Source organism: Pelobates fuscus, chromosome 1 (genome assembly GCF_036172605.1).
Source record: "Pelobates fuscus isolate aPelFus1 chromosome 1, aPelFus1.pri, whole genome shotgun sequence".
NCBI lineage: Eukaryota > Metazoa > Chordata > Amphibia > Anura > Pelobatidae > Pelobates > Pelobates fuscus.
Window position 1 is genome coordinate 80,677,577 of NC_086317.1, and position 27,384 is coordinate 80,704,960.

General features: G+C 40.2%; 1 protein-coding gene across 2 annotated transcripts in view; it reads right to left on the reverse strand.

The window, feature by feature from the left end:
- MYO1C (myosin IC) overlaps positions 1-13,450 on the reverse strand; it is a 164,806-nt gene extending 151,356 nt beyond the window's left edge. Inside the window, exon 1 of one of the 2 annotated variants that reach the window (XM_063449915.1) lies at positions 13,288-13,450. In XM_063449915.1, coding sequence (XP_063305985.1) covers positions 13,288-13,377 — 90 coding nt within the window. In that variant the 5' untranslated portion in view covers positions 13,378-13,450. The remainder of the gene's footprint in view (positions 1-13,287) is intronic. The other variant, XM_063449917.1, reaches the window with a different exon arrangement.
- Between the last annotated feature and the right edge of the window lie 13,934 nt (positions 13,451-27,384).

Below are 27,384 nucleotides of genomic sequence, written 5' to 3' on the forward strand. Positions count from 1 at the left end.
CCTATTCCGCTGAGCTGTGCTGCTGCATGGGCTACAATCAGTGCACTGCAAAATATATACATAATATAATTATTTTCCCACCATTTTGTTTACAGATCAAATTCAAAGTACCAATATGAAAACACCAACAAAGTCCTCTGCCAACAAGCTAACTGTCCCAGCTCTCTTAATTTTCCTGGTATCATCCATCTCTATCTTGTGCAAGGGAACAAAATATTTCTACATTCCTTAATATATGTAAAGTTTCTTAACATCTGCATCTGTACTGAGAACACATTTTTTTAAAATAAAAATTATTTCAGAAAGAATTCATGGTAAAAATATTAGTCATTTTGCAATTTGCCTTGTTTTACTAACAGGAAGTCAAAATAATGTCCTTGAATAGGATTCTGTGAGGTCATCAACATCTGGTGATGTCATAATATGTTCATTGAGTTTCAGAGAACATTGGGGATAAGATCACTTAAAGAGCACAAGCAGTGGAACGACACAGACTAAACTAAAGGTGAGAGCTGATTACTTATACTAAAATTATTTTTCTCTGAACATTTTGGCCAATATTTATAAATAGTTTTAGGTGCAATGTGTATTATAGCTAACCTGATAACCTGTACAGTTACTCAGTGTCTTTTGCCCCTATACATAATAATTCTGGCTCACTTATGATGCTGTAGTATTTCCATTATATGATTGTGTTATTTTATATATATATATATATTTATTTATTTATTTTTTAAAATGTTATTAGTCACTTGGGCTTCACAACCCTTATATAGTAAAGTGAGAATTCAAGGTGAATTTCAGATTTAAGCCAAGAGTAGCCAAACTGAAAGCATGGCTGAATTAAATAATTCTTCCTGTTCAGCTATTTAGAAATTAAATTGCAAATTATGCTAGCTTTAGTGTGCCTATAATCTTCTTTTAGTAATGACAGTAGGCAAATGTTTTGCTTGACTTCCTTTCGTAAACTCCAACAGCAGCACAAATTGTAAGAATGCATAAACCATTTAAAAACAAGTTGGAGGTAATATAAGCCCTTGTATCCAAAAGCACCTCCTTTTTCTTTGGTGTGAGAGATAAGAACGAGTCTAAAATGAAAAACAATAAATTCAACAAGTAGAAAGCTGTAAACTAGACACCAGTCCATCCTATCACAGGGTTGAAACAGGAGCTTCAACTTCCAGGAATATACCGGATAGCAGGATCAAGTTAAAGGATTACTATAGTGTCAGGAAAACAAACCCATTTTTCTGACACTATAGTGCCCTAAGGGTGCCCCCACCCTCAGTGTCCCCATCCCTTGGCGCTGAAGGGGTTAAAACCCCTTTAGCTACTTACCTTAATCCAGCACCGGGCTCCCTCGGCGCTGGTGACCGCTCCTCCCCCGCCGACGTCAGCTCCCGAGTGATCCGGCATGCGCGACAAGTGCCGCACGCGGATTCAAACAGTCCATAGGAAAGCATTTCTCAATGCTTTCCTATGGACGTTCTGCACGCTGGATGCGAATTTCGCATCCAGCGTCGCAGATGCGCCTCTAGTGGCTGTCAGGAACTCAAACTGCTATGTTTACATCTGAAGGGTTAAAACCTGAGGGACCTGGCACCCAGGTCCCTTTAAAACATAAGAGAAATGTAACTATATTGTGAATATCTTTTTATTTAGACAAGAGAATCCGCTCGTAATTTTGTATAGAATATAACATATCACAGAGTAGTACAAGACTCGCAGGTCTGTATCAATTAAACGTGAAACGCGCAGGTTTCATGAACATGTAAGTAACATGTGAGACGTGCAGGTCTCAATTTTTCTTTTTTGCAAATCTTTGTTGTTGCCGTGCATGGAAATAACATAGCCTGGAGTGCAGTGCCCCCAAGGGCACATTTTGTCACAAGAGTAAACATAACATGGATAACCGTACAGTACGTCAGCATTGTTAGTATACTGCACTTTTTAAAGGTATGTTTAAATAGTAGAGCTAGCATAAAACAAGACATTTTCGTTTAAGTACATTCGAGTGAAGGACGTAAGTGTAGCCAATAATGTCATGAGTTGTCATGTTAGTTATAAGTATCAACGCTAGTCTTTCTGTCATAGGGTGAGTGTGCAATAAAGTGAGTATGGTGTAAATGTAGATATGTCAATGTGGGGCTAGTTAAGGGAGCATGGTCGCTTATGTAGCTCAAACTATACTTACTGGAAATGTAAGTATATTGGCCTTAAATTTGGGTCTTAAAATTCTTACATTAGTGAATAGCTCGGTATTTGTGTAACTCAGTATAAATAAATATAATATAAATTCCTTGGAAGAATTTAGAGTACTTGATAAACATTTTCAAATGGTTCTGCTTCATTGTGCTGTTAAGCCAGCATACAGGTCAATCTTTTCGTTAATTAAGACTTTTATCAAGACCTTTTTATAAATGCTTTATAAATAACAAGGTAACAATAATACATTATGGTGCCCAATGAGTGCCCTGCTTTTTGCATTAATGATTTGCATGAACACTTTTTTTTATAGTTAAAAAGAAACCATTTTTTCCATTAAAAATAAAAAACTATTGGGACCATCATTATAATTCCTTTGTCGCCCTCACTTTGTCTTATCTCTATCCCATATCATAATTTATTGAACCCATTTATCCCATGGAAGGAACAAAATATATGAACATTCTCAGATATATCTGTAATGGCTTCTTATACTTGTGAAATTAGTTAGTACAAACATATCATTTTTAAAATTGTCTTGCTTTGATCATTGGAATTCAAATAATGTCTTTGACTAAGATTATGATTGCAAACATCACCTGTAGACCTCGGTGCACTGTACCTAGGGCTGTCAAACCCCTAATCCATATAGTGAGAACAAAGTAGTTCAGGCACTCACGGTCTTCATTTATCAGCAGATCTATTGGCAAAACATGACGAATACAGCCCTGGGCATCCGCAGGAATTTTTAAAGGGGGTGGGGGGCATAATTGTAATGACAGCCATGCTTGGCCCCTTTTTGACAGTGTCATGAAGGGGAGGGGCATAGTCATTATCAAATATAGCCAGGGTGAATAGAGTTTTCACAACTATGGTATCAGGAATACATGTTTGTATTCCTTTAACCCCTTAAGGACCAAACATCTGGAATAAAAGGAAATCATGACATGTCACACATGTCATGTGTCCTTAAGGGGTTAAGCAAATTAAATGAATATTCTGGTTACCATAACAACTTCATCTAAATAGAAATGCTGTGATACGAGGAGGCCCCTGGGTGCTCTCTTTCCTTTAAGGGGTTAAACCTCTCTCAAATGGTTTAACCCTAAAGGCTTCCTCCACCTCCAGATCTCCAGGTCACTCAGTGGTATTTGGCTTCTGAAACGGAGTGTCAGGAAGTGCAGATTGACGTCAGGCATGGGTGCCGCTGGTTGGCTAGAGTGGTCAGCTGACGCTCTAAGCCAATCGCTAGTTATCGCTAGTTAACGGTTTATAAAAATGTTTTACTTTTTTATGAATGGGGAGCTACTGATTGGCTTGGAGTGCCAGCTGACCGCTCTAGACAATCACTGACACCCCTACCCAATGGCACTCTCTGCTTCCTGACACTCGGTAAATAAAAGTGAACACATTAACACTTATACTTTTTTTTACCTGGGGAGATGAGAAGGTCCAAAGTTTCCCTGCCTGGCCCAGGTAACAAAGCCTTATGATGTGGTGCAAAATAGAACAAAAAAAGGTTGCGCCTAAAATATACAGTAAAACATATAAGAGTGTATATAATAAATAATATAAAATAATACAATTTCATATTGAATATTAAATGAAATATAAATGGATAATTGGCAATAGTCCAAAGCACTTATCATAAGTCCATAATGGTAGATGCCGTGTATAAGAACAGGGATCCTGAGGCGTAAAATGGGGTGTGTCTTCACAAATGGGTACTTGCAATCCAGTGAGGTAATATGTGAAGAAAAAAAAAACAAGAGGAACTCCAATGGCACAGTATATAGATGAATAAAATGGTAAATAAAATAAAATAAAAGTAGTCTTACTCACACTTTTCAGAGCTAGAACCTAGCTCTGATATAACGCACGTGAAGTGGAATAATCCCCACTCAAGGATATGCGGCGTAATATTGATTGGCGAGTATCTGGCTCAGATTCAACGTCCAAGTTGGTATTATTCGACCCAGGGAGATAAAATAAAGTATATAGTGCTCTCTGTATAGTAATTAAAAGGTATAAAAAGAGAATAAATATACTACTCACAGTATATAGACCAGGCTTGTACTGCTCAATGTAGGCGCTTGGGTGGTATCATCCCCACCTAAGGATTCTTTAGGCTTCTCGTCAGGTAGATAGTATATGTATAGTCCAGGGAAAAAGAAATCAAAATGGCTATAAAATGTTTTATGCCAAAGTATTTTCTTTATTGTAAAATAATAAAATTAATATCTAAACGCGTTTCGCCGCAAGGGCTTCTTCAAGTAGATAATAGTAAAAGATGTGGTGTCCGGAATGAAGTGATCCAATCTCCTTTATTACTCCTTAATTTGACACAGTGTTCTTTTTATTCAGACACTGTCTTCTCTCCTCCTTGGCTTCTTCTGCTCTTTTACCTTACTGCTACTTTCTCTTTCTGATCCCTTACATTGCAGACCCATTCTGCTCCTTCTCCTACTTTACCATTGTGCTTCTTCTGCCCCTTCCAGCTCCTTCTGCCCCTTCCAGCTTCTTGCTGCCCCTTCCTGTTCCTTCTCCTTTCTGCTCCTTCTCCTACTTTACCTCAGTCAACTGCTATGTTGGGATTGTCAATTCCTGGCACAGATACTGTCCCAATATGTAGTCTGTTCCATTGGCTCCAGGCCACAACAAGAGCCCCCATACGGTGCCCACTAATCCAGCTACTTTTAGTGAGATAATCATGATCATGAGAGGATCCAGCAGTATGCGCCTAATAGTGCATTTGGAGGCTCTCCAAGGGTATGAGTTGTGCTGAGGGAAAGTACACCTAAAGCCCATGGCCCAGAGATATGAAGGCAGACATTGGGTGTCTTGGGGAGAGACGTCAGCTTGGAAACCAGTTCCTGCTGCTTAGGTAAGGCACAAGCGCTGCATTGACTAATTTTAATCCAAAAGCCATTCAAAAGCTTATAGAAGTCATCTACATGTAAGGAATGCATGATTGTGGAAGACTGATAGGTGAGTCCGAGGATAGTAGCCATCTTGGAAATGAGGCCTAATGCGTCATGAAGGGCTGATTTGCATGAGTTTCTCAGGAGAGACAATGTACATACTCCAGCAGGGACCGGGATAACCCCTATAGATCCACAGGGAGTGGGAAAAGGGCCCAAGTGAGAGCTGAGAACCAAGCCTGGGTGGAGGATCAGCTATTTCCCGCACTCCAAGTACTTCCACAGGCAAGATAAGCTCTGGAACCAGAAAGTCAGCATACTTCAAAAAAGGAAATATTGGGTATTCCCCAGACAAGTAGAGCCAGATATCAGATGAAAATATTAATTTAGCTTGAATTATGGGAATCAGTCGTTTTCTCAAGATCCCCACACACTTGTGACTTTTGTTTGGTTTTAAGTTCACTGCAAGTCACTGTTTAATGAATTAAATCTGTTCTGATTTTACTGCTTGGTAATGAATGATGTAAAACTACATGGAATAGTATGTGTTTATTTACTGTTATTGTGAATAAAGTCCTGGGTCTCTTATGAATGTTCCTAGAGCTGCTTTACAATCATCAGCTGATTAGGTGCAATGAACAACTGGTAATTTATTCATTAAACCTAGAATTGGAACGAATGGCAAAGAAATTGCACATCAGAGGTCAACATAGCCAAAGATTTGCTCAATACTCAATTTGCTTGTCAGTTCTCTACAATCCCCAACTATGTATTTTTTTTTTTTACTAAAGGGTGATTGCCAGGAACTTAATGTAAATTCAAAGTGAATTTAAAGGGACACTATAGTCACCAAAACAACATTAGCTTAATGAAGCAGTTTTGGTGCATATATCATCCCCTGCAGTCTCACTGCTCAATTCTCTGCCATTTAGGAGTTTAATCACTTTGTTTATGTAGCCCTAGTCACACCTCCCTACATGTGAATTACATAATCTCCCTAAAAATGTCCTTCTTTAAAGAGTCATGCAATGTTTATACTTCCTTTATTGCCAATTCCTGTTTAATTTAGACTTTCCTAACTCCTGCACTGTTATTAGCTTGCTAGACCTTGCAGGAGCATTATATATGTAATTACAGTTCAATTTACAGAGCAGGAGATACAAACTTTCAAAAAAACTTTCATCTGTTTGAAAATGAAGCCATTTTGTTTTCATGCAGGCTGTGTCAGTCACAGCCAGGGAGAGGTGTGGTTAAAGCTGCATGGACAGAAACAAAAGTAATGTAACTCTTAAATGTCAGATAATTGAGCAGTGAAACTTTAGAGGCATGATCTATACACCATAACTGCTGCATTAAACTAAAGATGTTTTGGTGACTACAGTGTCCCTTTAAGTTGGAAAATTGTATGTCAGCTATATTTTCTTGGTTATTTGGCTATGTTGGCCTAACGTTTGAAATTCGCTTTGAGTTCCAGACAATTCACGCTTTAGTAAATAACCTTGCCAAATAATTATTCCTGAGACCTCATTGTATGCAACAATGCAATGTGTAGCTTGCCATGCAGCGTGCAAGGACATAGTAAGAGGAGAGGGGGCACGTAGGGTCACGGTGACAGATTCCTTTGAATGAATTAATGAATGAAAGTGACACCAATTTCTGTCTAGTTTTAAACGGCAAACTTTCAGTATTAACCACTGTTTACAAGTGCATATATCGTACATTAAAAGGTAGGTTTTAAGGAAAAACTCCCCAAAAACTCCAATAATTTTGGTCATTATATCAAAATGATACTTGAAAAAAAAATCCCTTTATTATTAAAGTGAACTTGCTACCCAAGTAGAGAAATAGCTGGGGTGAGAAGACTCTTGAACTGTAACCTCATTTATGTGCAGAGATTAATCTATATCCTATTTAACAGGATGCAGTGTGTATTTTCCCTTCTATACAGTGTAGCGCCCTGCAAGTTATATCCTTAACCTCGTGGGTAATAACAGGTCATATGTGATTTTTTTTCAGCCTTTAAGTGCTATAGTGGGTGTGCAATGTTTTAGTGTCTTGATATTTGTTTTTAGAAGTAGTTTGGGTCATAGTCGGGTATAGGAAATAAATTAGGTTCTAGCTGACGTCAAACATATTAACTGTCAACAACTCATCCAGGCAAAGGTTAACGTTGCATGTAGGCCAGGGGTTTGCAAAAATAGATCCCAAGTAATTGTCGGTCTGCAAGTCCCATAATACTTTGCCTGCCTAAATTAATTCGTCAAACACATCCTATCAAAAGCCTAACATGTAGGCTGAGTGGTCGAAAGCTAGATCTAAAGTTCTAATGGAATTATAATTTACATGATGCATTATCAGTCTTAAATGGACATTATAAGTACCGAAAATACTTCATCCCAATGAATTTGCGTTGTTGCCTAGACCTTGTTCCTTGTTTTGTGCCTTTGCGGTTACCTAAAACATTGCTGGTTCTCAGAACATTTTGGCTTGAACACACCTTTAGTGACTGTTAGACTGACAGCCACTTGAGGTGGTCTCTCATTGAAGACTTTCAATATTGAAAGTCTTCATGTTCTGGTTCATCTCCCAGAATACTTTTCATAGAGAAGCATTGGATTTAATAAGAAGTATTGGACATGGCAGGTCCTCAAGACTTCTCTTATCATTAGAGTATCATTAGATTCAACCAGGGATTATTTTAAGATGATTTTAGTAGGATTATGCTATTGTTACCTTTGCATCCTTTGCTCTAAACCTTATTTAGCCCACAAATATTTAAACTTTGTTTTCATTATTAACTTTCTATATTCTCTTTTGTATTCAAACTTTTGCATTTATCTGTCAATTGATTTACAATTCTTTGCACTCTTGATAAAATACAATTTTAAAAATAATGTAAGATATAATTGTGGATGATAACCATAACCCACAATCCAATTTTTCTCAAGGTAAACAAATAAACATTTATAGATTATCTTCACCATTGAAGCTTTTAAAATTCTTTCTGTTTCCAGTCTTTGAAACTTTTCAAATTCTATTAGGAATTCATCATTAGCATGAACCAGGGCCAAGGATTGTATGCATCATGCATGCACACACTAGATGAGATGTATCCCTATATTCTTAGTCATTATGTGGTGCTTGGATTTAAAAGATTTAGACAAAAATCTAAATAATTATCTCATTATTTGGATTTCAGTCAGTGCAGTTAGCAGAACGAGCCAGGGTCAGAACACACAAATCATGGAAACACACTAATCCGGTGAAAATAGATCAAGATTGTGGAAAGTACAATAGCATATGACTTAAGTATTACAGATTGGACATCTTTCTAGGCTCCAAAAGGCTGGTGGACAGGGAAGGATCCACAACAATAGCCAGACACCAAAAAGCCCACAACACCATGATGAATTCAGCAATCGACACTTCTCAAACAGCCATAAAGACAGTATCACAAGAGGGCAGCCATAAAAAGATAAAAAGCTTAATGTTCTTCGGAGCTCAACAGACCTTACTCATTGTAAGGACAGTTACTCATTGTAAGGACAGTTACTCATTGTAAGGACAATTATTCATAGTTAGGACTGTTGAAACGTGTGTTTTTTTTTTTCTTTTTTATGGCGGTCCCCTCATCATGCTGTTTTTATGCTTGTTTGAGAAATGCCAATAAAGTTGATCTCATTGCTCATATCATGCGGTGTGGCATGCTTTTTCAAGCCAGGCTATTGCTGTACTCCAACTCAGTTAACCAACCAATGTAATTTAAACACTACACGCCACAAAAAAGTTATGATCATAAAGAATGCAGAGTATTTCCAGGCTTTTCCTATATGTGCCCAATGATCAGATATAAAAAGTGAGCATAGAAGCAGGTGCAGTGTCATCTGAATGTGCCATACACAGATCAACCACAACATTTAAACCAGTGTCAGGTGAAGTGAATAACACTGATTATATTGTTACAATGACACCTGTCAAGGGGTGGGATATATTGGGCAGCTAGTGAACAGTCAGTTCTTGAATTTCATGTCTTGGAAGCAGAAAAAAAGGCAAGCAAAAAGATCTGAGTAACTTTGACGAGGGTCAAATAGTGATGGCTAGGTGACTAGGTTAGATGGCAAGTCTTGGCAAGTCTTGTGGGGTGTTCCTGGTATATAGGGCTAGTGCCTACCAAAAGAGGTGCAAAGAAGGACCAGCATCAGGGTCATAGGCGCCCAAGGCTCATTGATGCGCGTGGGAAGTAAAGGCTAGCCTGTCTATCATGCAGAAGAGCTACTGTAACTCAAATTGCAAAAAACTACTTAAAGGGACACTCCGGGTATCAAAACTATTTTAAGGCATTTGATAGATTGTGCTCTCATTAATATGCTGTATTTTTTTTGCATGCTCAAATCTTTATAGTTATTGCCCAAAATAAATAAATGTTTTGCAGAATGCTGCGCCATAAGCCTGCCTCCTTAGCCACACCCCCTAATACTGGAAAGACTTCCTTATCAAAGTTATGCACACAGTCTCAGCCCCAACAGCACTAGGTAGGCTGCTTTTAATTCACAACTTTGTTGTAGACAGTGAGTGAAACTACAAACAGGTAGCGATATCCTTACCATATCCCTCACTGTATGTCCTCTCTTTCTAATGCAGGTTGTCTTGTTGTTCAGAACATTCAGTATTGTTAGTGGCTGACCTGTGTGCTTACCTTTTTGATAAGGAAGCCTTTTTATGGAGTGAGGGGGTGTGACAGAGAGGCAGGTATATAAGCCAGCATTCTGCAAAACATTGGTATTGTGAAAAAACTATAACGATTTATGCATTAAAATAGTGTTGGTTTCCTGGAGTGTCCATTTAATGTTGGCCATGATAGAAAGGTGTCAGAACACAAAGTACATTGCAATTTGCTCTGTATGGGGATGCATAACCACAGGCCAGTCAGAGTGCCCATCAATAACGCCTTCAATGGGGATATGAGCGTTAGAACTGGACCATTTAGTAATGGAAGATGATTGCCTGGTCTGGTAAGTCGTGTTTTCTTTTAGATCAGTTGGATGGCTAGCTGCGTGTGCGTCGTTCCCTTAGGGAAGGCAAAATACCCAATTGTAGCCATTTCTAGGTAAAAACAACCTTTTTTGACTCCACAGTGGCAATTAGATTTCTAATTGAATTAAAACCTGTTCAATGAGTTATGGGCAATGTTCTGCTGGGAAACCTTGGGTCCTGGCATTCATGTGGATCTTACTTAAACATGTACCAACTACCTAGAGATTGTTGCAGACCATGTACACCCTTTCATGGCAATGGTGTTCCCTAACGGCAGTGGCATCTTTAAGCAGGATAATGTAATGTTTCAGGAACATGACAAAGAGTTCAAGGTGTTGCCTTGGTCTCTAAATTCCCCAGGTCTCTGTCCAACTAAGCATCTGTGGGATGTGCTGGAACAATAAGTCCGATCCCCACGAGACCCCACCTCACAACCACAGGACACATTCACAGGTCTTGTGGTGTCCATACCTTGTCGCATCAGAGCTGTTTTGACAGCATGAGGGGGACTTACACAATATTAGGTAGGTGGTTTTAATGTTGTGGCTGATCAGTGTTTGATACACTATATTTTCATTGTTGGTAAAAGTGTGCTATGTCTAGGTAAAGTTGGTGCCAAACACTAGGGTGGACAGATGATGCAATAAATTATACAAAATTACATTCTGAGGTTCAGAGGCAGAATGTGGCCTGAAAGGTGCAAGGTGCTCTCCTGATATGAGAGAAGAAAGAACTTGTGATATGAGTGAAAAGTGACACTTTTCACTTGTAATTAGAGACTTTTGCATTTCTTCATAAAAGTTGTAAAATTCAATAAATGTAATAATAATAAATAGGTAATGAGGGATGCAATGCTTTCTCAGGATTCAGGAGGATTTTTGCAATCTATTCCAATCTTGTGCTCCCATGTTTTTTTGTTTTTTGTTTTTTTAATATTCTTCGCTGCAAATGGGTTAGTCCATCTGGCAGAGAAATAGTTTCTTCTTCCTGGATCCAAATAGGTTAAACCATTGTTCTTTGTCTTCAGATATCCAGTGTGGCGTGCACATCAGTTTACAATTAGGAAGATAGGAAGTTCATGCTGTACTGTGATTAGGGAAATGTGCCAAAATGTAGAGTTAACCATCTAATAGACTACATTAGCCTAGTTTTTACTTCTATTCTTATTCCATTTTTACAGCGACTGTCCCATAACGATATAAATGCTCTTACATATCAAATGCAAAAAAACCCCAAAAAAACATTTTTATGATGGATTATTTACATACACATATATTTAGAAAACTGTATTCAAAATAGATGAATGTTGACTGTTCCTTTAAGTCTATCACACAGTATTATTACAGGGGGACTTTTTGTTTTTGCTATTTACTGCTCGAATTTTTGTTTTCGCCATAAAAAGATTCACTATGTGTATACTCCAGCCATTGCATAAATATGACCTTGTTCTAATTACACTATAAAGAGTTACAATTATTTAACATTCCTCGGGGTCTAATTTGGGAGGAAATAATCACAATGGTTTTTAATAGTGGTGTAAGTATAGAAAGTGTATAGAATATATAATTGATCGCTTATTATTATTATTATTACTAATAGCAATTGTACAAGGTGTAACAAGACAGCGACTATAGACCACACAAGGTGGATCTTCCCAGCCACTTATCCAGTTTGCTTTTTGCATCACGGATTACATGTTCAACCTGAATGTTACATTATATATTGTAAATTCTCTGGCTTAATTTAGAAAAGATTGTCTTGTATCTGTGCCATGTGCCGCTGTATTGCTGGTGACAGCCATTTAAAATATAACTTCTGATGGAATACATATTATTATGGTTCTAGAAAACAGAGAAACAAAGTATCAGTGCATAGAGGTTCCTTACAGTAATGAGAGACAGAATTGTACACATAGCTTACTAGACCTTCCCAAAACACCTTGTATTTGTTGGTAAGGCCCTTACTATTGTATTAGTATAATTTTTTGTATGTTCAAAACAATATCACGTTTGCAATATCGCCATAACGCCTATTCCTGAACCCAATTTGTACCTTTATAGAAACATGTTCACATATTATAACTACCCTGCAAACAGATGAATGAGGCACCGTTCACAGTCAATATTTGGAGCATGGCATTGTGAAATTTGCTATTCTAATATTAACATTGCTATAGGATAGCCTGTCCTGATCCCAAATGCCAGCCAGGCCTTTCTCTACGACTAGGACATGCAATAAAATGCAGACAGTTGTGAGATGCTCTTTTCTTGTCCCACAGCTAAAGTTATCAAACCTTGTTCATCCTCTGTATTTTTGTTTCCTTTATTAACAAAACCCGGAAACTACATTACCCTATCATGGCCAAACCCTTCCTTGTATCTCTTCACCGATAATATTATCCCTACCCTAAATGTTTTACACACTTAATCTTTAAATACATTGATTATACTTGTTCCCTGAGCTAAAGCTACGATACACCTTAAATGTTGATCTTTATGACACCCACTACAGTTACATCATTCCTTTACCAATCCATATATCTAAATAAAAACAGAACTACAAAATTATGGATTCAAAGCTTGCTATATTCAATATGACAGCATTGACTTTTCCAAGACAACTCCATATATGATTCTGAAATTAATGTCTTCACAATTAAATTATATTAACATTTTTTTTCTTTAAACCAAGTTACTTTAATAAATATATTTTTATATAGAATAAATGTTGAGTTTAAAGTAGTAAAACCGCACACAGACTGTCTGACGTCTGATCACAAAGGCCTCCATGATAACACCTTCTAACAACCTCAGGCTCCACCAATTGCTGAAAGTCCCAAGTTTGCTCCAAACCTGGTATCAGGTTTGTCAAAAAAACACAAACTAAAAAAAACAAAAACAAATATCAGAAGACCCATATTATGCCTATGAATCAAACATCTGTACTAACTTGCATTGTGCATGCCTGCCCAGGAGATCCGAATAAAACTACGGTAAATATTAACCATACAATATCTAACCGGTCTAACATTCTTATAGTTTGTTACACTGAGGTATAGGTTCCATCTAAAATATATGTACATTAAGAATCCCCAAACACTGTACCAGATAGAGGAACACCGTCTTACGTTCTTGCAGTTTGAGCACACAAAGTCCCCATCTTGGTTGACCAAACGGATGATCTCCCCTGTGGGTATGCATTCAATCTTGAGCTCCATTTTCTCATAAATTAAAATGTAAAAATCAGCTTTGTGCTATCCAGAAAGCCGGTGGCTTATTTTATTTGTAACACCAGATCTAGCATGTACTCCTTTCGATCTCCAGCCTCAACTATACTCTCAGGACTAGAACTAGCTGATTTTAGGGAAGTCAAGGAAGGAGTGGAAAGCTTGTTTCACAGAGAACGTTATTTTTAAGTGGGTAATCCGGAATTATATGTTTATACAAAGCCAAGGTGAGAATACTGACAACAATGAAAGCTTAAGAGTATTTTTCCAGGAGGTCAGAGTTGGTTCCTCAGAATGTCAAGGTTCTTCGAAGCCGCTAATTTATGTCTTTGCTTATTATGGTAAACTTAATAAAAGTTCAACAGTCCCCTAAGGGGCACATTTAGAGGTCAAACTACATGGGATACAGCATGGAAGTTGCTGGCATATGGCCATAGGTATTGAATGTTAAACCTAAAGCACATTTACTTAAGATCCTTAGTTTTTTAAAATAAAGGTGAAAAGTTTAGATTTGTAGGCCTGGATAAATGTACTAACAGCTAATTCTAGCCATCTAAATATAGACATATTTAAAGTTACAGCATGTATCTATTTGGATAAGAAAAAAAAAACATTTAGCACTTTGCTTATTCAAGCATTTCCTATTATACAAGCCTCAGTCCCAAGCAGTCTCATTTCCTTCTATTTGACCTCTTAACGTAAATTTTACATTTGTCTTCCTGTCCACTTTATGTATCAGTACTGATCTCAATCAGTGTATGATTGTAGGACATTCCTATTTTAATATCATATTATTTTATCAAATATTTTAAGCATTATGTTCTGAAAACAAAATATCGTAAGTATGCCTCAAATCATTCTATGAACATTGAGATTTTGAGTGCTTTAATGCGTGAGTCCACAAAAGGTAATGCTGTGGGATTTAATGGGTCATAAGAACTCCTACATTATAGAAATAAATATTTGTTGAATTGCCTCTGGAATTTGTGGACAAAGACATGGAGGGGCATCAAATCTGCATTCACTGTATTAAAACCATGCACCCGCAGCAATACCCCAAACCGTGCTGTATTATTAGCTCTCAATATGGTCACAGATGATGTAACTGGAGGTGTTATTTAATACTTAATATTACAGGAGACCCGGGACTAGCAATGAAAGGGTACAAAAATCATGCTCAAGGCACTTTAGGAACCCATTCAGGGCTCCAGCCCAGCTCAGCACCCCCTAGCTACACCCCATTGAACAGGGATATAATTAGCAGTGTTATACAGTAAAATAGATGCATATACCGTTCATTTATTTTTCTAACATTTTAGACCGGGAACACAATTGCTGTTTCGTAAATATTTATTTGATTTGTTTCCCCTTTAAGAATATTTTGCTAAATTTAGTCTGATTCTGAAACCCTGATAATTTTATTTAAAGTACATTTCAAGTGATTTTATCTTCCTTAATCAACCACATTAGACTTGCTGTAAATTATTTGAATTCCATTCATCTAGCATCATTAGATATTGTTGATTACTGTAGCATCCTGTTTGCTACGAGTTTTAATATATCTACAGCATTCGCAGCCGTAGACAGCACTGGAATTTGGGTTGCCTAAGGCATTATTCGGGATTATTACATTCAATGCCCATTTTTCCCATTCATCTACAGCAAGCATGTCAAACTCAAAGTCTAGCAAGGGCGAAATAAACAAGGTTTACATTTATGTGGGCTGCAAAAAACACCCCCAAAACTTAAATTTTCATAGAAACATAGGTTTATTTTGAAAAGTACAGTATTTAAAAAAAAAAAAAAAAAAAAAAAAACAGCATTCCCCTCTATTAAACCACAGCAACAGGGATAAAGTATATGTCAGTCTATATGACCAATCATATGATTTCATAACTATTGAGCCCTGTTCTTAGAAGATGTTAAATTTTGTTTTATTTCTCAATGCATCCACATTGCAAACATATCTTCATTATGCTGGTTCAAACTTAGCTCTTCATGCAGCCTTAGTGTAGCTAGTATTCTAATTATGCAAAGTATGTGTCTAGTTTTCTACTTATAGAGTGCAAGAAGATTGGGGAGCCACTTCCCCCATCCTTCCAGTTATTAAATTCTTATTCAGTGGAGAATTATGCAAAAGATGCTAAAATGTGCGTAGTCATAGGCTATAGTTAAATGAACAAGTATGAGCAAGTTAAAAATAAAAAAAGAGTGTGTGCGTGCGTGCGTATTTGAGTAAACCTATGCTACAGATCCAATCATATCCTGCATTGGTTATATCTTTTACTGGGATACTATTTGTCTTTTTAAAAGTCAATTAGGCAAAAGTCAACATGTTCTTTATGAGACTAATATTTTGTAGGAAATATAACTCATATATTTTTGAACTGCTGTCAATGGCCACAGATTAATAATGTAAGATAGTTTCATCCCTGTGTCACAATAAGGGCCTGGCAAGGAAGTGAGGAGGGGTCCAGACAATGGCTCTTATCAAGCAGTATTTTTTAGATTCTAAACTATTTCCTGTTTATACTCTCAACAGAGAAACACAGTTTAGCTTTGCAGCAGACAAGATTAGAAAACTCAAGTACTTAGGCTAAATAAGGAAAGTTGAAGCTAATGAAATATTTCTTGATAAAGTTATTTCCCTTTCTAATCAAAGTGACACAACAGCTATGGCTCCTGTCCTTTGTGGCCTTTAACCCTTTAAGTAACTTTCTTATTGATGTATCAAAGCTTTCCCCATCACTCGTTTTTATGGGAATACCAAGTATGGACTCACGTTGAAGTAGGCACGAAAGACTACATTTACTGTCCCCCTATTTGGGTTTGCATCATCACAAACGTGTAATAGGAAAATCTATCTAATATTTCTCAAAACTATAAAATGACTTTAACACCAGTACAGCATCAATACAAAATGCAACATGTATAATTCACAATATTTGAGTTTGTATCCAGTGGTTATGAATGCTGGTAATTTACAATTTTAACTTTCAGTGATATCACAGGCACCTGTACCCTGGAAAACATTGGCCCATACTTATGAAGACATCAGATTTAAAGGGACACTATAGTCACCAGAACAACTACAGCTATTATCACACTGCAGGATGTGCCCAATAAATGGAATTAATTCACTTTGTCCAAAATTTTCAATGTCAATTATAGGTATTAGTTTTTATATGCAAACTGATATTTACTGGCTTCTGATAATGCTTTAATGGCAGTAGTTTAAAGGGACAATGTAGGCACAATCTCATCTCAATTAAAGGGATACTCTAAGCAGCAAAGCAACCGACACTAAGGCAGTTTTAGTGTATAGATCATGCCCTAGCAGTCTCACGTTTCAATTCTCTGCCATTTAGGAATTAAATCACTTTTGTTTCTGTTTATACAGCCCTAAAGACTCCTCCCCTAGCTGTGACTCGCATAGCCTACACCAAACACGTCAATCTCAAAGGCTAACACGGGCCAAATAAACAAGGTTTGAGTTTATTTGGCCTGCAAAAAAACAAAACAAACTTCAGTTTTCATAGAAACATAGGTTTATTTAAAAAAGTACAATGTAAAAAGGTCACCTGACACTGGACATTGTCACGCTCGTAGGACTTCAAAGTAAACAAAAGAGCAAATTTATTTTAAGGAGACATGCATTTATTTTAAGGAGACATGCATGTAACCAATGTTTCACTCCAACTACCTTGACATATTAAGAAAAGTTTGGTAATAGGACTGAAATGGTGAATGTATGCTGTTGCACAGCTGTAAAAAACAAATGACGTTATCGTGTTGATTTTAAAGTCCTATGAGTGTGTTCTTCACTTTGGCTGAGATCATCAAACTTGATGATCTCAGCCAATCCAATGCTTTCCCATAGGAAAGCATTGGAAGGCTATTGTGCATGTGAGGCAAAAAGCTGCATGGCCAATCAGCATCTCCATGGGGAGCGTTCAGCGCCTCCATGCAGACCCAATCTAATACACTTCCACCTTCCCCCATTCTAATACACTGCCCACAAATCCAATACATTTTCACAAATCCAATCTAATACACTGCCCCTCCACCCAATCTAATACGCTGCCCCTTAATCTAATACACTGCCCCTGCTCCCACCACTCTAATTAAATACACTGCCCTCCCCCCAATTTAACACAACTCTCCCCTCACCGCTCTAATACACTGCCCCAATTTAACACACTACCCCCACTCCCACCACCCTAATTTAATACACTGCACTCCCTCCCCTCAATTTAATACACTGCTCTTCCCCCAATTTAACACACTGCCTCCCTATCACCACTCTAATGTGATGTAATTCCAGTAAAATACAAGTTTAGCAGGCTAAGATTGCCACAAGGCATATGTATGTATATGTGTTTGTAGTATCAGTTGGTTAATTACACGTAGCTAAGATACTGTCATCACTGTACTGACCAGGTGCAGGAATGTAAGAACTGGAATTACGCGTCCCTCTCCTTTGTATCAGATGAGCCACGTGGTTAGACCGGATGGATGAGTTTAGACTCTATTCATTAAATAGGTTAAGGGTATGTGTGGGTGTAGTTAATTGTGGGAGGAGCTACAGTGCTATATAAGGAATGTACTCTATGTATTCAGTACTCAGACTTTGCTGTATTTTGGTGACGCTAGTCCCTCTGAGTCCCGATCGGTGATCCAATAAAGAATCTCTTCCTTCCTGAAGAAACCTGTGTCCATCTCTCTGTGCTTGGCTTCCGTCAGTTTCTCCGGTATCATTTGGTGCATTGGCCGGGAAGCTCATCGTTCAACGGTAGCTGAGAGGCAGAGGCGTGAGACGGTCTATCTTTGCCCACGTTCTCTACGGCTGCACCCCTGAACTTCTGCGTGGACCTCCCTTCGTCTCGGCGCCACTGGTCTGTTGTCCAGGAGATCATCGGCCTCTACGTGAGAAGTGCTGGGGTGTCCCCGTCGATGAGTGTGAACTCAGGTTCAGGAACGAGGAGGTAAGATAACTGCTGTTTTAGACGGCAGGACCCGCTAGGGGTATACCGATTGTGCGGTAGGCCCAAAGGGGTTTTTGAATCTGTATCTGCCCCCTCTGTCGGAGGGAAGGAGCGAAGGCGCACCGCTCGATCGAACGCTCTTTAGTCAGACCGTTTGATTTGGTTAGTCAGGCGGGGTCCTGGTGTAAATAGCCCTAGCCGGACACCGGTGTCTTGTCTAGACTAGCGTTCTAGGGTGTATATTACGTTCGCTAGGTCGGAGGGACCGGGAGACTAAGCGGCGCCTGTGTAAATTCGGTTCGCTAGTTCTCATCCTATCTGGGCTAAGTGGGAAGGCGTGTAAATTTGGAACCCACTAGACTTTTGATAGTACGACTAAGAGGCGCCTGTGTAAATTCGGATCTCTAGCTCGTTGTATAGTGCGACTAAGAGGCGCCTGTGTAAATTCGGTTCTCTAGCTCGCTATGTATATGTGGTGATTGGGCAGTGTGGCTAACCAAAACGGGTGTATATAGTTTTAGGTAGTCCATTCAAGGTACTGGCCAATAGTTTAGTTGGGAATTGTAAATGTGTTAACGATTGTTTAGTAAAGTGTATATCTTGTTAGATAGCGCGAGCTCAGCCGTCTAGCGAGAGTGTTAATAGTGTGTTGCTGTATTATAGTGCACGGTACCATAACCCTGTATATTTACTGACATTGTATAATAAGTACTAATCATTGTCGTCCATTGCATGTTTAACACCATAACCACTAATAATTGTATTGTGACCTTAACTTGTGCTTTGACCTATGCTAACCGTACTGTAACCGCTATTTGTAAAAGACGATGTTACTGGGGTGTGTTATAGACGGGTAATTCGTATATAGAGAATTATAGCGTGGGTGACTGTGTAGTTACGCCAAAGGGCATAATATTGATTATATAGTGACTGGTGTAGCAGCTGTGTGTGTACGGGAATTCCCTGAGTGTTTATTGTTATTGTGTACGTTTCACTTGGTAACCGTACCACGTGGTGCTGTTGCCAGAGGAAACGGGTGTGACTGTTGAATAGTACGCGTGTATAGTAATCGTTGTCGACGACGTTCCACTGTTAAATATGGGTGCGTCGCAGTCAACGATTCCGGATCCCTTAGGATGTATGGTTAAGAATTTTAAAAAGGGATTCAAAGTTTGTGATTTTGGGGTTAAGATGTCCCCTGTACGTTTGGTCACTTTGTGCACTAGGGAGTGGCCTACTTTGGTTGCGGCATGGCCGCCACGTGGCAGTTTGGATCCAACTCTGGTACAGCGCTTACACGTGGCTGTATCAGGTAGGCCTGAACTTTACGGCCAGTTTCCTTATATTGATTGTTGGAGACAGGCCGTAAATGACTCGCCAAAATGGCTCCGGACATGCCACGAGGAACAGTGTCGCCTCATGGTAGCTAGGACTTGTTCGTCCACTAGGGCTGGTGTTAGGCCCATTTTGGACACGCCCCCTGAGTCCGAGATCCCTTTGCCGCCCCCTTACTTTCCGGTAAGAGGAAGTGACGCAAATACAGGAAGTCCTGTAACCCTTCCCTCATTACCCTCATCCACTTCCGCTTCCTCCTCCAGTACAGGATCCACCCCCCCTCGTACTAAATCTCCCCTTCCGGAACCAGAACCCACCCCCATTAGAAACGAATATCCTGATTTGGCGCCACTTCAGACTTCCGGTCAAGCTTCATCTAGCTCGGCCCGAAGTGTTCTATTCACTACCTTTTCCCAAAACCAACCTCCCACATCCCCATACCCTATATCTCCTCGACCGGAACCCATGACTGACGCTTCCCTACGTAGCCCCATCCAAACCCGACAGTTGACTGGTGCCCAACAATTAAAGCACTATCAGATGCCTCTTCGCTTAAATCCCGGGTCAGCTTATATCGATGCCGCAGGTCAAATGGCACACGCTGACCCTGTCTTCGTATATGTCCCTTTCACCACTACCGACCTTTTAAACTGGAAGACCCATAATTCCTCGTATACTGAGAAACCACAAGCCATGACTGATCTGTTCACCTCAATAGTACAGACACATAATCCGACATGGGCTGATTGCCAGCAGTTATTAATGACTTTATTTAACAATGAGGAAAGGACAAGAATAAATCAAGCAGCCATTAAAGCATTAGAGGATAGAGCCCGTGCTTTGAACCAAGCTAATCCAGCAGCATGGGCCGCAACACATTATCCCAACACTGATCCCGATTGGAACGTAAATGGTGCTGATATGGTTCAACTCAGAGCCTATAGAGACGCTATAATTGCTGGCATGAAAGCCGGAGGAAAGAAAGCCATTAACATGTCGAAGACAGTTGAGGTGATCCAGAAAAGCGATGAAGCGCCCAGTGTCTTTTATGACCGATTATTGGAGGCGTACCGCTTGTACACCCCCTTTAATCCGGAAGACGCAGACAATTCCCGAATGGTTAACTCCGCCTTTGTCAGCCAAGCTTACGGAGATATTAAGCGCAAGCTACAAAAGTTAGAAGGGTTTGCAGGTATGTCAATCTCCCAACTAATGGAGGTAGCTAATAAGGTCTATATGAATAGGGAAACAGAAAGCAAGAAAGAGGAGGAGCGCAAGATGCGTAAAAAGGCTGATATGCTAGCGGTAGCGATCGCAGGCGTAGATAAACGGGGCCCAGATAGAGGCAATAATAGATGGAGTAGGGAGCCTTTGAGTAGGGATCAGTGTGCGTATTGCAAGGAAGAAGGGCATTGGAGGAACGAATGTCCGCAAAGAGAGCAGTACGAGAGAGACCAACCCAGGGCAGGCTACGGAAACTTTAGAGGCAGAGCGAGAGGTAGAGGAGGTCCCGGAGGGAGTAATGGTTATAGAGGGAGTAATGGGAACAGAGGAAGTGTTAGGGAAGACAGGTATATTCCAGCAGCGCAAAGGTCTCGCGATAGAGAAGGTAGGGACTTTGTAGGATTGGCTGACACGGTCATGGAGGACTATTGATACCGACCGGGCTCCATCCCCCTTGGTCGAGCGGAGCCTATGGTCGATGTATCAATAGGGGGGAAAAGGAGTGCGTTCATGATCGACACTGGTGCTGAACATTCAGTGGTGACTAATCTAGTTGCTCCTCCATCTGGAAGGACTATTACTGTGATAGGAGCAACTGGAAGAAGTGCTGAAAGACCGGTTCTTAAAAGTCGACTCTGTACATTGGGAGGCCACGTAGTAAAACACCAATTCCTTTATATGCCTGAATGTCCAGTCCAATTGCTGGGACGTGATATGCTATCCAAATTACAAGCGCAGATTACGTTCCTACCAGATGGAACAACATCTTTAAAGTTTAATGGACCTTCAGGTATTATGACTTTATCCGTACCAAAGGAAGAAGAGTGGCGACTTTATACAGTGTTGACTAGCCAAAACCCTAGGAGTGATGAGACATTGTTTAACATACCAGGAGTTTGGGCAGAGAACAACCCACCAGGACTGGCCCGCAATATTCCACCAATAAAAATTGAACTGAAACATGGGGTTTATCCAGTGAGCCTAAGACAATATCACATTCCGCAGAAGGCTAAGAAGAACATCCAATCCTATCTGGATAAGTTCATACGGTATGGTATCCTAAAATTCTGTACTTCCCCCTGGAACACCCCATTGCTGCCTGTTCAAAAGCCCGGCACAGATGAGTATCGACCTGTGCAGGACTTAAGAGCAGTCAATGATGCGGTTGTTAGCATACATCCAGTTGTACCCAATCCATATAACCTGCTTGCTTTAATTCCGGGCGGGGCTACTTACTTCACAGTCTTAGATCTCAAAGATGCCTTCTTTTGCCTCCGAATTGCCGCAGAAAGTCAATGTATTTTCGCTTTCCAATGGGAGAACGCTGTAACGGGCTCAAAACGCCAAATGACTTGGACAAGACTGCCCCAAGGGTTTAAAAATTCACCTACCCTATTTGGTTCAGCCCTAAGTCAAGATCTATTGGATTTCGAGTCCATCCCAGGAGAGTGTGTATTGTTACAATATGTAGATGACTTGTTGATAGCAGCAGTTACAAAAGAAATCTGTCAGCAAGCAACGCACGATCTACTACACATTCTCTGGAAGGCAGGATACAAGGTGTCTAGAAAGAAGGCTCAGTTGTGTTTGCCAACTGTCAAGTATCTAGGATTCCATATCTCTGAAGGTCAAAGAATTATGGGGCCAGAGAGAAAAGAAGCTGTCTGCCAAATACCAATACCCAAGAATAGAAGACAAGTGCGAGAATTCTTGGGGGCAGCAGGCTTCTGTAGGATATGGATTCCCAGCTATGCGATACTAGCAAAACCTCTGTACGCAGCTATCAAAGGTACAGAGCACGACCCCTTCTTATGGACCCAAGAACAGCAAACGGCATTTGAAGATGTGAAGAAGGCTTTGATGAGTGCCCCAGCATTAGGTCTACCTGATCACACACGACCATTCTACTTATATGTACACGAGCAAAGAAGAATGGCTGTGGGAGTATTGACACAGTACTTGGGATCATGGCAAAGACCTGTTGCCTACATGTCTAAGCAACTGGATGCAGTGGCCAGCGGACTTCCACCTTGTCTAAGAGCCGTAGCTGCAGCCGCCCTGCTAGTAGCTGAAGCCGATAAACTCACTCTGGGTCAAGAACTTTATGTACGAGTCCCACATGCAGTACAGACGTTGTTGGATTACAAAGGAAATCATTGGTTTAGTAATAGCCGTATGACCAAGTATCAAGCAATGTTGTGTGAAAACCCAAGAGTGCATTTAGAGACTGTAAACACCTTAAATCCAGCTACCCTTTTGCCACAACCTACTGAAAGTCAACATGATTGTTTGGAAGTAATGGATGAAGTATTCTCAAGTAGACCAGATCTTCGTGATTTTCCCATCCAGAACCCCGATGTTCAATATTACACCGACGGCAGTAGTTATGTAAAAGAAGGGATCCGCTATGCAGGATATGCAGTGACAACAATAGACAAGGTGATAGAAGCTCGGCCACTGGCGAAAGGAACATCAGCACAAAAGGCAGAATTAATAGCACTAACACGAGCGTTACAATTGGCTGAAGGTTTAAGAGTAAATATCTATACGGACTCTAAGTATGCGTTTTTAACCACTCATGCCCACGGAGCTTTGTATAAAGAAAGAGGACTACTGAATTCAGAAGGCAAAGAAATCAAGTACGCAGCTGAAATCCTACAACTATTGGAAGCAGTGTGGGAGCCGAAAGAAGTCGGTATCATACATTGTCGAGCGCATCTGAGAGGAGATGGTGATGTAACCAAGGGAAATCGGATGGCAGATAGTGCAGCTAAGCGTGCTGCTGAATCAGGAAGACAGGAGTATGTAGGGCATATAGCTGCTCTTATACCAACTCCACTGTCCCAATGGACTCCAGTTTATACAGCTCAAGAAGAGGAGTGGTTAAAGACTGAACCGGGAAAGTATCTGGAGAACAAGTGGTATCAGCTAGAAGATGGAAGAATAGTTATACCAGCATCGCTAGCGGTAGAAATTGTCCAAAATTATCACAACGGGACACATTCTGGGAGAGACAGTACTGAAGAATCTCTTAGAAAACATTTCTACATACCAAGATTGTCCAACTTGACTCAGGCCATTGTACGCAGATGTGTAACGTGTGCTAAGAATAATGCAAGACAAGGACCAGTAAAGCCACCAGGAGTTCAGTTTATGGGGGGACTCCCCATGTCCGATCTACAAATAGACTTTACAGTGATGCCTAAATCGGGTGGACATCGTTACCTGCTGGTAATTGTGTGCACCTATTCAGGCTGGGTAGAAGCATGTCCTACTCGTACAGAGAAAGCAGGAGAAGTTGTGAGATTCCTGCTACGAGAAATAATACCCCGATATGGACTACCCTGTTCTATAGGATCGGACAATGGTCCAGCTTTTGTTCACCAGTGCCTACAACAACTGACTCATATGCTTGGTATAAAGTGGAGGCTTCATACTGCATATAGACCCCAGAGTTCTGGTAAGGTAGAGAGAATGAATAGAACTATAAAGAACCAGTTGGCTAAAATGTGTCAGGAAACCCAACTTAAGTGGAACGTTCTCTTACCCATAGCTTTATTGCGAATCCGCAGTACCCCTACCAGAAGGATGGGCCTCTCTCCTTTTGAAATCATGTATGGGCGACCACCTCCCGTACTTGGTAACTTAAGGGGGGACTTGAGTCAGTTGGGAGAAGGAATTACCCGGCAGCAGGTTGTAGAGTTGGGTAAGACTATGGAGGAGGTACAGAAATGGGTACAAGATAGATTACCTGTGAATATTTATCCCCCTGTTCATAGTTATCATCCAGGAGATCAAGTGTGGATTAAAGAGTGGAATAATGTACCGTTAGGGCCCAAGTGGAGAGGTCCTTATGTTGTTCTTTTGTCTACCCCTACAGCAATAAAAGTAGCAGAAGTGACTCCGTGGATACATCACTCCAGGGTTAAACCAGCAGCAGTCGATTCTTGGCAAGTTACAGCAGATCCAGAGAATCCCTGCAAGATCCGGTTAAAACGCACTACTCAGTCGGAGTAACGAGGAATTATTGTGGATTACAAATTTTATTGTTACAGGTGTGAGTGAGAAGGCCATAATAAAGCCTGTCCGCTTACCATCACATAGTGTATAAGCCAGGAAAGTCTCGAAGGGACACCTGTGAAGATGAGCAGAACTCCATTCCCTGCAGCCCCTCACATCCTGGAAGCTGAGGCGCCATCGCACGGACGAAGACTGAGGATGACGGCGAAAGATGTGCTTTTGATAGTGTTTATTTATATGTGTTTTTATATTCAGGAAGGTAGAGGTACCGACACTCCTAGCTGTGAGGTATGCATTAAGACTACGAGAACAGGTAACCATATTTCCCAAACCCTAATTTGGCATTCACAATACGAATGTAAAGGAGATGTATCGAGATGTAGATACTTAAATATAGATTATAGTGTGTGCCATTTAGGAGTAGGAGAACCTAAGTGCTTCAGTCCGGAGTATCAGCCTCGTACAATTTGGTTGACTCTCAGGAATGGAGATCCTCAGGGGACCCTAATTAATAAAACGGTGTTAGAATCCGTACATTCTTCGGGTGTTCTGCTATTTGATGCGTGTAAAGCGATATCGAGTGGTAGAAAGCCGTGGAATGTATGTGGGGATCTTAGATGGGAGAGGACGTATGGGTCTAACGATAAATATATTTGTCCCAGTAGCAAAAAATAAATATGTAAGTCCTAGATGCCCAAATAGAGATTATAACTTTTGCCCATATTGGTCTTGTGTGGGGTGGGCAACTTGGGGACAGACAGTAGACAAAGACATGATAGTGACTAAGTTGCCGACTAGCCCTTATTGTAAGTCTATGGAATGCAACCCAGTCCATATACTCATTAATAACCCCGACAAGTTCTTAGATAAGTATGGAAATTTATTTGGGTTTCAAATATACGGGACGGGTTTAGATCCTGGGACATTATTGTTTATAGGAATAGAGACTGATACGGTATCCTCCCAGACTCATCAAGTATACCATTCCTTTTACGAAGAGATGAGTATAGATAATAAGATCCCCCATAATGCTAAAAACCTGTTCATCGATTTAGCTGAAAGTATTGCCGGTAGTCTTAATGTTACCAACTGCTATGTGTGTGGAGGTACTAACATGGGAGACCAATGGCCTTAGGAAGCAAAGGAGGTAATGTCCGGTTCTGAGGCAGTTGACCAATTAATATCTACACAAGCCGATTATCATATGAGTGTTAGAGGTAAATCTGAGTGGAGATTAAAGACCTCCATCATAGGTTATGTTTGCATAGCAAGGAAAGGAATAATGTATAATACTTCTGTAGGAGAATTAACTTGTCTAGGGCAAAAAGCTTATGATGATGATACAAAGAATACAACTTGGTGGTCGGCTTCAAATGTCTCAGAACCATCTAACCCGTTTGCTAGATATGCCAATTTAAAGGATGTGTGGTTTGATCTATCCATCACATCTACTTGGAGAGCCCCAGCAAATTTGTACTGGATCTGTGGTAAGAAAGCCTATTCGGAGCTGCCACAGGACTGGGAAGGGGCATGTGTGTTGGGTATGCTCAAACCATCCTTCTTCTTGTTACCGATTGAAACAGGTGAGACTTTAGGTGTTAAAGTGTATGATGTGAATCATAGGAAGAAAAGGGGACCCATAGAGATAGGCGCCTGGGAAGATGATGAATGGCCTCCCCAGCGTATTATAGATTACTATGGGCCAGCCACGTGGGCTGAGGATGGTACCTTTGGTTATAGAACCCCTATTTATATGCTCAACCGTATTATAAGATTACAGGCGGTGGTTGAGATTATCACAAATGAGACATCACAAGCGCTCAATCTTCTAGCGAAGCATAACACCAGGATGAGGACAGCAGTCTACCAAAATAGATTAGCCTTGGATTACCTTTTGGCAGTAGAGGGAGGTGTATGTGGGAAGTTTAACCTAAGTAATTGCTGTCTTCAAATAGATGACGAAGGGCAAGCAATAGCTGAGCTTACTAGCCATATGGTTAAACTAGCGCATGTGCCTACTCAGGTATGGAAAGGGTACAATCCAAGTAGTTGGTTTGGTAGCTGGTATGAGTGGTTTGGAGGGCTTAAGGCAGTGGTAGGTGGAGTCCTACTGATTTTACTGTTGTGTCTACTCCTACCGTGTCTTATACCCTTAGTAGTTAGGTCTGTGCAAAGCCTGATAGGAAGTATAGCAGAGAGGAAGGCTGCTGCACAGATAATGGCGATATATAAGTATAAGGCTCTAGATCAGGGAGAACCAATGCAAGAAGATGAATGTTGAAGATTCACATCATAAGATAAGTCTGGTCTGGTTCATGGTAACCTGAGGTATATGCAAACCAAGGTTAAGTGATGCCTCAAGTAATTGTGAAATATCAGAGGCATCAAAGGGGGGAATGTGATGTAATTCCAGTAAAATACAAGTTTAGCAGGC